Below are 12,645 nucleotides of genomic sequence, written 5' to 3'. Positions count from 1 at the left end.
TTCTGTCTCGCTCACTCACGCCGCTCACGAACCAATCATCAATAATGCAACGTTCAAAGCTGTTTAACTTCAACTTAACACTAATATCAATAAACAAAGAAAATAAGTTTCTGAATCACATGAAATTTTACAAAATTTGTTTATTTTTTTATACAAAGTATAAATAAAATAAATGGCTAGTAACAAAGGCAAAGAGAAAGTTTTTTTTCTACATTATTAATTGGTCTAAACGGCATAGTGATACGAGAGAATCCAAATCATCAGTAGTAATTACGAAAAATTAAATTTATTAATCATTAAATTGAAGAGTGCTTACTATGTTTTTTAAATCATCATCGGTTAATTTAACCATCAAGAAAAGAACCATCAATTGTTTAAAAAAAATCGACCATAAACAATGCGCAACATTTGGAAGGCAACGGCGTATGATCATACAGCCAGGGGAGACTCTCATAAATGGTTGACATCTGTTGAAGGTGTGCTAAGAACCGCATCTGGCAGGCTATTGCCAACTTCCTCGGTTATTGTTAGTTCCGACCGGAACATCTGGCAGACTTAGAAACACCAATTTCGGGGGTGTAATGCTTTTGAATTTGGAATCGAGTAGGTTCCTTTGTAATTACACATTTCTTATTACTTCCTCTGTTTGGGATTGTTTAGTTAGACGACGTTGTGTTTTTATGTATCATCGTGAAAAAACGAAACGAAATAGAGTACTTACATAAATGTGTCTAACATGTGCTAAGCAGAAAGGACAGCAAAAATCAAGACGTACAAAATTAACATACATGCAAACATACATAAAGCACGCCTTTTTCCTGGAGGGGTAGGCAGAGACTACATCTTTCCACTTGCCACGATCTCTGCATACTTCCTTCGCTTCAACCACGCTCTCGTCATGCAAGCTCGGCGTTTTCGGGTACTCTTGACCTGACCCTTTGCCAGGACGTCCTTAATTTGATCAAGATACGTTCGTCTAACCTTCCCACTCCGACCTTTCCCACCACGCTCTCGTTGTATATCTGTTTAATCAACCTGCTTTCATTCATCCTCTCCACATTACAGAATTAACCTAGCACATTATTTTATAACTATACATTTCATGAGTATATATTTCATTTCAAAAAAAGGTAATTCAGGTTGAATTTAAGACTATAAATTGATAAATTACCCCTGGAAACTGTTCTCACCTTTATGAGACTAAAGAAAATACTATAATAGTTGACCAAAACTAACCAATAAGTCACTTCTCAGTTTATTGGTAATACTTAATAAAATCAAAGAATACATAGCATAGGTTACAACCGTAAGATAATTGCCAATGTTCGGTAGATGAAGAAAAAAAAAACTGCATTATGTGTCCCAAAACTTTAGTGATATTATACTCTAAATATTCTCAAACGTAAATTTTCATTATTTCGCTACTATATGTTTTAAATAACACAAGAAGAACGTGCTTTAAAACAGCACAAGGTGTAGATGCAGCTGTTTCTTAAATTACAAAAAATGTATCACTTTATAGGGCAGATGGCACGGGCTGGTTCCAAATTGGCTGTAGGTAGGTATACCAGCAAAGACGGACATACATGACACGGTTTTATGCAATTAATCGCATATAATTTTTAGAGCAGGTGTTCTTGTTTTCAAGTTTATGTTGTGACGCTTTATTGAAGACCTTTAATGATTAATTGAGAAAAAAAAGAAGGATATTATTGTTTTTCTCAAAATTTTAAAGCCTGACTTATCTTTCAACAAAATGATTAGATATCTGATGATTTGACCAGTCGTTTTGCTGAAATCATCATAAAAATGATGTAGACATTTGCAAAGGAATATAATATGTATGCGGTAACTACAATATAATTGTAAGTTCCCGTACAAAGGTTATAGATCACATGTAGAAGTAGCTTCATGTAAAATCACGACTCACCTTATACTAGAATCGTGGTCATCAATACTTGCTTATTTCCAAAGAAAGATACGACCATCAGTCAAAATACAATGATATTTAAATACTTAAAATTGTAAACTTATATGCAATTGCTTTAAAATACAGTTTTGGTACATGTTCTTACTACTGTAACAATACCACATTAGAGAAGAATTAAAGCAACGTCTAATCAACAAATGACCGTTTTAAGGTGATATGCTTTATTAATATTAACATAATTATATTTCAATTTATTAATTAGTTTTACGCTTTCTATTTTTATTGAATTTTTCAAGTGGATAATCTTATTGTACTCTCAGAATCCTTCTAGTATTAGTAAAAGTTGCGTTCTCACATCTCTAGCTAGAGGAGATCTTATTGCATTCTTATATACTCTAGCTGTGCCCGCTACTCCGTCCGCGTGTAATAGTTATTATGGGAATCATTGAAGCCCTCAAGGGAGAATAATTCTCCCCGTTTTTTCACATTTTCCATTATTTCTTCGCTCCTAATGGTTGAAGCGTGATGTTATATAGCCTAAAGACTTCCTCGATAAATGGTCTATTCGACTAAGAATTTTTCAATTTGAACCAGTATTTCCTGAGATTAGGGTGTTCAAACAAACAAACAAACTCTTCAGCTTTATAATATTAGTATAAACACTAGCTTTCATTTCTGAAAAAGTAGCCTAACTCCCGATGTTCTATTCCATATATGTGCCAAAATTCGTGTAATTCAGTCCACTAGTTTTCGAGTTTCTTCGTTAAGAACATACAAATATACAAATCTTTTTCTCTTCATTATTAGTGTGTGTTAACTTCTGACTGATATATTTTCATAGCTAGCCTCAATGTCAATTGTTTTGTCAGTAATTACAATTCAAATAAGAGATTCACATCACCGCCTACGCACGTACGACCCACGTATAATTTCGTGTGAGATTACCATCTAAAATTTTGTCCATTGAAGGCCAAAACATTATTTGTTTTTGCTAGGTAATTGTTTCTAGTAACATCATAATTTTTATTACAAACATACATGCATTCAGTCACGTCTATATCCTTTGCTGGGTAGACAAAGTCAACAGTCTTGAATAGAATAGAAACTACGTTCGGCAGTATGATGAAATTGAAATTCGAATAGTGACAGGTTGCAAGTTCATCGCCTACAAGAGGATTCTCAGCTTATCCTTTAGTTGTCTTTTACGACATCCATACGAAATATATGTAGTGGTTCTATTCAAAAGTGCCGGAAACCACACGGCACATTTTAATTACAATTTATAATTATCACATTCATACTCCAATGAAGTCTTGGTTATGTTTAAACTCATATTTTTCTTAAATGAGAATTTCGGAGAATCCTCCTTTAGATTAAATCACCTTTTTTGCCACAAGTTACATATATTTGCAAAATTTAAGTTTCTTTAAGTACTTACTTACAACTTAATTTTTTTCTTTCTTTCTTTCTAAGTAAGGCTAGGACGTAGCCAGCCAGCAATAAACTCAGTAACGGTCAGTCAAGAGTTCACAATTAATTATCCACAACTAACTTCGTATGAACAAAAACAACGGTAGGTATTTCTACAATATTCTATGATTCCTTGGTAATTTACAGTTTAAAAAATTATTTAAGTACATTTTTTTTGTCTTTTTGAAACATTAAAACTGACTGTTGTACCGTGATGTGTAGTAACGAAAAAAAAACCGTTGATATTTTAAATTTCGAATAAGAATTTAAAAATCAACTTACCCAGTCCTATTTTCTTCTTTATTTTCTTCAACACCTTCATTTTTGACCCTTTCTTGTCCTTTACAGGGGTCGTTTCTGGCTCTAGAGCCATTGGGGGCAGCACGAGCGTCTGGGGAGGCATAGGAGCCCCATGTCCAGAAGCCCTAGGGCACGCGGGACAGTGACAAGGGCCCCTAGCCTGCCTCACGCTCATGCAACTGCTTACGCCCATCATTTAAAAAAAAATATTATATTCCAAACTCAAAAAATTGAAAGACGCTAATACATTTCGAGCACAGATTAAAGAGTCACAATATTTTGACACACGAAACCTACACACGCGAGTTTTTTTTTTTAAAACGCAACGCGAAGACGTCCGCTCGCCACGGTTACTTGCGGCGGAGTGAAATGCTCGGAAAGAAAATTCAACTAGCGTTCACGGTGCAGTGCGCGCGCATATGCTCCTGTCCTGCTCGTTTCTAATATAGACTGATAGAGAGAGGCAATTGTTATTGCCGACATGTAGGGAGAACAAGGGTAGGTAAGGTATTTTCAGCTCGGCAGATGCTTTCGCAGACATAAGACTGAACAAAGGGTTTTTAGATCAGTCTAATTTCAGTAATTATGCAGTTGCATTATTGGAGATGAATATATTAACTTGATACTGAATTAAGTTTTAATTTAAGCAATTGAGATACCATAAAAAATAAGTTTGACAAGCGCTGGTTGTAATAAGTGATGTAAAAAAAAAATTAACATCACAATTATCACAAACAAAAAAATGTCTACCAACAATGAAAATTAATAATTTAAAAAAGTCAATATGTATTTTTTTACTTGTTAATGTTTATACCTACTTGAGATGTCCTTGTCTGAGACGTAATACATTTTCTGTTCATATAATTAAGAATCAGTTTTTCAAGCCTCCTGGCCCTGTCTATCCCGCAAGAAATATAGACGTGATTATATGTATGTATGTAATTGAGAATCCAGGGTATTCTGTATTCATATTTTCGCCATGGCAGCATGTCTGTCCGTCCGTAGCTCAGCTTAGAGAGTCGTTATGTTTTGTCAGTCACTTCTAATTAGTTACTATCATTGTTTGTAAATTAATTGTTAGTAAAATTATTGTGTTTGTGATTTGGTTACCTGCACCAATAGAAAAAAAGAATAGGACCACTCCGTCTCTTTCCCATGGATGTCTTAAAAGACGGCGAAGGGATAGGCATATATACCTACCTACTTGAGATTCCTCTTTTAGGCGATGGGCTAGCAACCTGCCACTATTTGAATCTCAATACTAGCATTGAGCCAAGCAGCTGAGCGTGGCCTATCAGTCTTTTGATGACCGTCGGCTCTGTCTACCCCGCAAGGGATATAGACGTGATTATATGTTATGATTTCAAATTTTTCTACATGTGTAGTATCTGACTAATAAGTTATTAGTCGGATAATACAAATGCAGAAAAATTTGATAATAACATTATACATACATACATACATAAAATCACGCCTCTTTCCCGGAGGGATAGGCAGAGACTACCTCTTTCCACTTGCCACGATCTCTGCATACTTCCTTCGCTTCATCCACATTCATAACTCTCTTCATGCAAGCTCGGCGGTTTCGGATACTTTTGACCTGACCCTTTACTAGGACGTCCTTAATTTGATCAAGATACGTTCGTCTTACCACTCCCACCTTTCCTTCCACATTAATAACATTATCTCATTAATTATCTATTGAATTATTGTTACACGTTGTAGTATAATAAAATAGATACAGTCATGGGAATTATAAACATATGCATAGAGTAGACTAAAATAAAACCGTGGGGCACGTCAATTGTCTACAATCGTTGATTAAAATGTTTGTTTTGTAATGTTACACTATAATTAGGCAGTTGTTCAACCGACAACGATGGACGTGTGATAAGTAGGGCTAGAATGTGGAAACAAGTTAGCAAGCTCGATTAAGCGAGTTTTAGGGTTTCATAATGTTGAGCGAGTAGTACTTTTATCATAAGTTTTGTCGATTAAAGACAAACTACGAGCAGTGAAACGATTCCTCGCTAGCCAGCAAAATAGTAAGTAATTTACGCACCGTCTGCGGGCCAACTGCCTAATGACGAATTAAACGATTCTTCTATCGCACATTAAGTCTATAATTTGTAGACAATTGACGTGCCCCACGGTTTTATTTTAGTCTACTCTATGCATATGTTTATAATTCCCATGACTGTATCTATTTTATTATTTTTTGGTTTTTAGTACATTTATATTAAACATTGCAATGTATGTTTAACATAAAACCGTTTAAATTAAAAAGTTTTTTTACCTATTTTTATTTTCTAGTTTTTAGTTTTTATTTCGCATTCTGTTTAATTCATTTAGTGCTTCATTATTGCAAGGTTTCTTGCCCGTTAGTTTATTGCAGTCCAACTCCTCTATACGTAGTCCCTGCAAAGATCTTACTCTACTAAGAGCCACGTAGGCTTGACCTTCTTCAAACAGTTTCGCACCTAAGTATACGACTGCGTGATCCACAGTGCTGCCCTGCATTTCATGTATTGTAGAAGCCCATGATAGTGACCTTTCATTTGATACCCATGTTGATGGGATTGATAAAACCTAAGTTATCCGCCATTTTGTAGAGGCCGCCATCTTGGATTTCAATTTTTTTTAGTATATTGTATTCTGCTTGTTGAGCCCTTTCATTTGATACCCATATTGATGGGATTGATAAAACCTAAGTTATCCGCCATTTTGTAGAGGCCGCCATCTTGGATTTCAATTTTTTATAGTATATTGTATTCTGCTTGTTGAGCCCTTTCATTTGATACCCATGTTGATGGGATTGATAAAACCTAAGTTATCCGCCATTTTGTAGAGGCCGCTATCTTGGATTTCAATTTTTTATAGTATATTGTATTCTGCTTGTTGAGCCCTTTCATTTGATACCCATATTGATGGGATTAATGAAACCTAAATTATCCGCCATTTTGTAACGGCGGCCATCTTGAATTTATAATGATAATGAATAAACATAATTATATTGTCACCAAAATCCAAAGTGTATACAAAATTTCAGATTAATCGGTTGACAGGAAAAGGGTGAAATTTGAATTACTAAATTTGACCCAAGAATGAATAAAACAAACGGGGTGAGCTAAATAAAACCGTTTAATAATAAATAAAACCGTTTAATAAATAGGTAAGTACATAGTTCATGCCATGACAAACATGACGGCAAAGTGATTAACATGAAAAATAACTTTTTTTTTCTCATGTACATATATTGTGATGTCGTCTGTGTCTATGATGTTAAACAAATAATTTAATTTTAGGCTGTTTTATACATACACTAGCTGTGCCCGCGACTTCGTCCGCGTGGAATAGTAATTTTGGGCATCATTGAAGCCCTCAAGGGTGAATAATTTTCCCCGTTTTTTTTCACATTTTCCATTGTTTCTTCGCTCCTTATAGTTGCAGCGTGATGTTATACATATATAGCCTAAAGCCTTCCTCGATAAATGGTCTATTCAACACAAAAATAATTTTTTTATTCCAACCAGTAGTTCCAGAGATTAGCGCGTTCAAACAAACAAACAAACAAACTCTTCAGCTTTATAATATTAGTATCAATTAATCAATACAAGAACTTCACTATAACTTCCCACTTTCCACGATCACTGTAAACTAAACTTTCTCTTTATTATAATTATTGATAATTTTAATTTATTAGTATGAAATTTTAATAAACCGAAAACAAAACAAAAATATTAAAAAAAATACCAAATTTTTTTTATAGTTTAACGCTTGTCGACTCTTATAAAGGAAAAAAAGAAAGAAAAAAATGTCTTACAACAATTATTAGCTTAATAGCTATGACGAACGACAATTACAAGACGGGTCAAGTTAATAAGTCAGTCAAATCCAAAGGTTAAATGTTTCCTCTTAAGACGAGAAGACTTAATTAGTCTCATTTCCACTTAAATAATCTGGGGGTACCCGAAACCGCCGAGCTTGCATGAAGAGAGTTATTAATGTGGATGAAGCGAAGGAAGTATGCAGAGATCGTGGCAAGTGGAAAGAGGTAGTCTCTGCCTACCCCTCCGGGAAAGAGGCGTGATTTTATGTATATATAATATGTATGTATAATCTTGGGGCACGGCAGTGCACCCTCCAAGTCGATCTATTTGTTTAAAACGTAAAATATTTTTTAAATATTGGCATGATAATAACTTATGTAATAACTTAAGGAAGAAAGTATTTTAAGTAGAGACTAAATAGATTAACCGACTTGGTATTACACGGATCTCAAAACTTTTTACGGGCGAGACTTGGGTTTTTTTACAGGATGTTTTTGATGGCAAAAAATTATGACTGAAATAAGTTACATACATATATCATCACGTCTATATCCCTTGCAGGCTAGTGGTTACCGGTACCAATACAAAAAAGAATAAGACCGTTCCATCTCTTTCCCATGGGTGTCGTAAAAGGCGACTAAGGTATAGGCTTACAAACTTGGGATTCTTTTTTAGGCGAAGTGCTAGCAACCTGTCACTATTTGGAATCTCAATTCCCTCATTAAGCCAAATAGCTGAACGTGGCCGATCAGTCTTCAATACTGTTGGCTCTGTCTACCCCAGAAGGGATATAGACGTGACCATATGTATGTATGTAAAGACTGAAAGGCCACGTTCAGCTGTATGGCTTAGTAATGGAATTGAAATACAAAGCCCATCCTGTCTGAAAGAAGAATCTCGAGTTTATTAGCCAACCCCCTTAGTCATCTTTTACAACATGCATGGCAAAGTTATGGATCGGTCCTATTCCACAGTGTCGGGAACCGCACGGCAAATGTGTGCAACACAATTGCATTTTTTAATTAACACCATGAAATGTCAATGGTCTAAGAAAGGGACAGATGGTTTGCCACCTTGCGCGGAGCCTGCGTACGCGCAGCGCATCTGCTAAGAGCAAAGATCCTATAGCTGTGCGGACGCGGCGTTGCTTGCATTTTTAAGGAAAAGAAAACCAAGGGTCGTTATAGTGAGTCAAGGGAACCGCAAGGGCACCATCTACCTTTTCCCGAAAGGATACATACATATGATTACGTCTATATCCCTTGTGAGGTAGACAGAGCCATCAGTCTTTAACAGACTGATAGGCCACGTTCAGCTGTTTGGCTAAATTATATAATTGAGATTTAAATAGTGACAGTAAGAGGTACACTCGAAAGGATTGAACGTTTTTTAATATACGTTCTTATAGTTACGTCTATATCCCTTGCGGGGTTGACTGAGCCAACAGTCTTGAAAATACTGATCGGCCACGTTCAGATGTTTGACATTATGATAGAATCAAGTAATAAACATAAATCCTACTATCCTACTAATATTATAAATGCGAAAGTTTGTGAATATGTCAGGATGTCAGTATGGATTTGATGATGATGTCAGTCAGTATGTTTGTTACTCTTTTTTACGCAAAAAATACTGAACCGATTACGATGAAATTTGGTATTTGGGTAGCTTAAGATCCAGAATAACACATAGGCTACTTTTTATTCCAGAGTTCCCGCGGGATTGGTAGGGTTTCCATGTGGGCGATGTCGCGGGCGGCCTCCAGTGTAAATATATATGGGACAAATTACACAAATTGAGTTAGCCGCAAAATATGTGCGACTTGTATTAAAAAAGAATATATAAGTATTCACTCATACATATAATAAAATATTAAGTGATTAATGTCTGTACTTAAAAAATATACAAACAAAATCTACTAATCTAATCTAGGTTTCTAGCCCATCAGAAGAATCCCAAGTTTATTAGCCTATCCCATAGTCGCCTTTTACGACATCCATGGGAAAGAGATGGAGTGATCCTACTGTATAGTGCACGGCATTTTAAGATCAGCAAATTTTTTTTTTATACAGTTTCTGCCGAAGGCGATTTTTCTTTTGTTGACCTATAGAAGCCTTTTTAACCTGTATCACTATCAGATGTCCATAAACGCATCTTGACATTATAATCATCAGCTGTACTGTTAATTCATACATATTTGTATGAAAGTAAAAAAAAAAGATGAACAGTAATTTACTAAAGGTGCAAAAATACATACGTCTACTACAGACAGCCCTTATCATAACGGCATAAGGTTAAAAGTATTTTGCAAAATAAGAATAAAGAATTGACGCTGACAGAATTATTGTACGCTCAATTTGAATTACATGCACTTTATTATAATTGACATAAGTACGAATTTCGTTTTTGCGATGCGTAAAATATTTGCAAAATTCAAACATCCGAAGCGGTGGTATTCCAAATTTGAAAATGAACTCTAAAGTATTCGATAAAGAGTTTAAATTGGTTTTACAAAATGGCTGGCAATTGTTTCATAGACCAACACATGTTTAGAAAGGTGAGCCAATTTTTTTTTTTTCACATAATTGAAGGGTTTTGAAAGTTCACGGCGGAGAGAGCTCGAAGGGCACGTGTCTCGGAGCAGGCGTATTTTTTTCTATTTACGGTCATCGTGCAGTTGGGAACACAGTTCATAGACAGATGAAGTTTTTTTTTTTTATAATGTTGATATTAACTTCAGCAATGTTGATGAAGTCGAGTAACGATAAAAATGTCGTATTAATCAACATTTTTCTAACTAATCATACATACATACATATGGTCACGTCTATATCCCTTGAGGGGTAGACAGAGCCAACAGTCTTGAAAAGACTGATATCTACCACGTTCATCTATTTGGCTTGATGATAGAATTGAGATTCAAATAGTGACAAGGCCAGTCGCCAAAAAAGTAGAATCCCAAGTTTATAAGCATATCCATAAGTAAATAGGTTCTGTTATTTAAGATCGCTTAACTTCGTAGTGATAAAGGCCCTTATAAGTTAACTTATGGGGATGTGGTATTCGGTGAGGCAACACCCACCAAACCGTGGGTTTTAGTTCAAGGTCAATTACTCGCCATCACTGCGTCACAGTGTTAACACGAGCAACGCTCGCTGACAACTGAATAAATAACATCGTCTAGGTAAGTGTACCTACATACCACGATCGATAAGTATGTATGTAATAATCATTTTTTTTTCTCTTTTCCGGCAAATGTCGCGGCATCTGTTGATTGAACAGGCGGCTTTATTTGACTTTGGATGAGGCCACGTGCCCTTTGTCACAGATTATAAAAACTGGTATTGTTTGTTTATATCGCAAATACTATTCAAAAAAATTCACAATTTTTATTCATTTTTATAGGATACTTCTTATCGCTTAATAATTGTCTAAACGTTTGGTTTAACAACATTGGTTGACATGAAATAAATTACTTAAAACTAAATTTACTGCCGCTTCCAAGGCGTCAGAAGAAGAAGTAAATTCATACAGCCGAAGCGATGGAAGGAAGCGGTAACAAACTGCACTGCAGCATTTTCTTCAACAACGTCAACTTTACAATTATCCAAACTTAGAATAGAATGTGGAACTATTTGTTAACAGTTCAACTCTTCGCCCTTCACACCTCCTAAATATATGTTGACGTCTTAAAGTGATGTTGTGCTGTGTGGTTCCCGAAGAATAGAAAAGAAGACTATAAAGATATGCTTGTAAATTTCGGATTCTTCTTTTAGGCGATGTGCTAGCAACCTGTCACTATTTGAATCCCAATTCTATATTCAAAACCAAACAGCTGAAAGTGGCCTTACAGTCTTTTGATGACTTTTGGCTCTGTCTACCCCGCAAGGGATATAGACGTTGGTACCTAACCTACCTACATCAATTACTCAAACTGGTGCCTCCTCCTTTTTCGAAGTCGGAAAACCCCGATGACGTATCTATTCTCGGCAAAGTCTATACTAAAAAAAATAATTAAAACTTAAAGAAAATAGAATATTCTCAAAGAAATCTGACTAATGTATTAAGTACATTTCTTTTCTATATTGTTTAGGATTGTACATGCAAAGTAATTTGATCACAATCGGTCCAGCTATTTGGCCGTGAAAGCGTAACAAACAGACACATAATCTTTGAAATTTTTAATATCAGCATGAAAAAGTGGATATTATTGTACTTAATACATAAAGTGACGAACTAGACGAACGTATCTTGATCAAATTAAGGACCTCCTGGCAAAGGGTCAGGTCAAGAGTAGGTACCCGAAACCGCCGAGCTTGCATGAAGAGAGTTATGAATGTGGATGAGCGAAGGAAGTATGCAGAGATCGTGGCAAGTGGAAAGGTGCAGTCTCTGCCTACCCCTCCAGGAAAAAGGCGTGATTTTATGTATGTATGTACATAAAGCGACCGAAATGTGCAGTATTTTCCAAAAACCTGGAGGCTGAACGAACTACGGTCCCTTGCACGAAATAAAAAAAATATACTTAAACGTACTGGCACATATTAAAAAAAAAATGCCACATCTGTCGTATAGGCACGCGCTCGTCGCTGCGAAGGTGCGCTGCGCGTGCATGGTGCGTTTTGAACTTTTGAAATTCGAACGCACGCCATATTGCGATTATTCTTTTTTTTTAAATTACTGCCAGCTTTCTGGCATTCTCAATTTTGTAAGCGTGCGTACGCGTGCATTGTACGCTTAGCTGATGGAATAGATTATAATTTCACTAGTGACCCGTCCCGGCTTTGCACGGGTAGCGTTTATACATATAAAACTTCCTTTTGAATCACTATCTATTAAAACTGCATCAAAATCCGTCGTGTAGTTATAAAGATCTAATCATAAATATATACATATACTAACAGTCATCACATATATACAGACAGACTACTACTTTGCTTTATACTATGTGATGCCCAGCACCATGCAGGGACAGAACACCAACTACACATGATCACGTCTTACGAGGTAGACAGAGCCAACAGTCTCGCAAAGATTGAAAGGCTACGTTCAGTTGTATAGCAATGACAGAATTGAGATACAAATACTACAAGAATAAACCCAAGTTTTTAAGTC

The 12,645-nt window shown here is 35.7% G+C and overlaps 1 protein-coding gene across 2 annotated transcripts in view; it reads right to left on the bottom strand.

Annotated features, from left to right (window-relative positions):
- Nucleotides 1–12,645, bottom strand: part of LOC106138958 (protein neuralized) — a 43,167-nt gene that overhangs the window by 26,140 nt on the left and 4,382 nt on the right. Inside the window, exon 1 of one of the 2 annotated variants that reach the window (XM_060953289.1) lies at nt 3,683–4,050. The exons of the other annotated variant lie outside the window; for it this stretch is intronic. Within the exon in view, the coding sequence (XP_060809272.1) occupies nt 3,683–3,896 (214 nt within the window). The 5' untranslated portion in view covers nt 3,897–4,050. Of the gene's footprint in view, nt 1–3,682; nt 4,051–12,645 lie in introns of those variants that run through there. 2 annotated transcript variants of the gene reach the window in all.

The sequence above is a fragment of the Amyelois transitella genome, chromosome 31 (assembly GCF_032362555.1).
Source record: "Amyelois transitella isolate CPQ chromosome 31, ilAmyTran1.1, whole genome shotgun sequence".
Lineage (NCBI taxonomy): Eukaryota > Metazoa > Arthropoda > Insecta > Lepidoptera > Pyralidae > Amyelois > Amyelois transitella.
The sequence above is the reverse complement of the archived record's forward strand: the minus strand, read 5'-3'. Positions and strand labels throughout refer to the sequence as shown.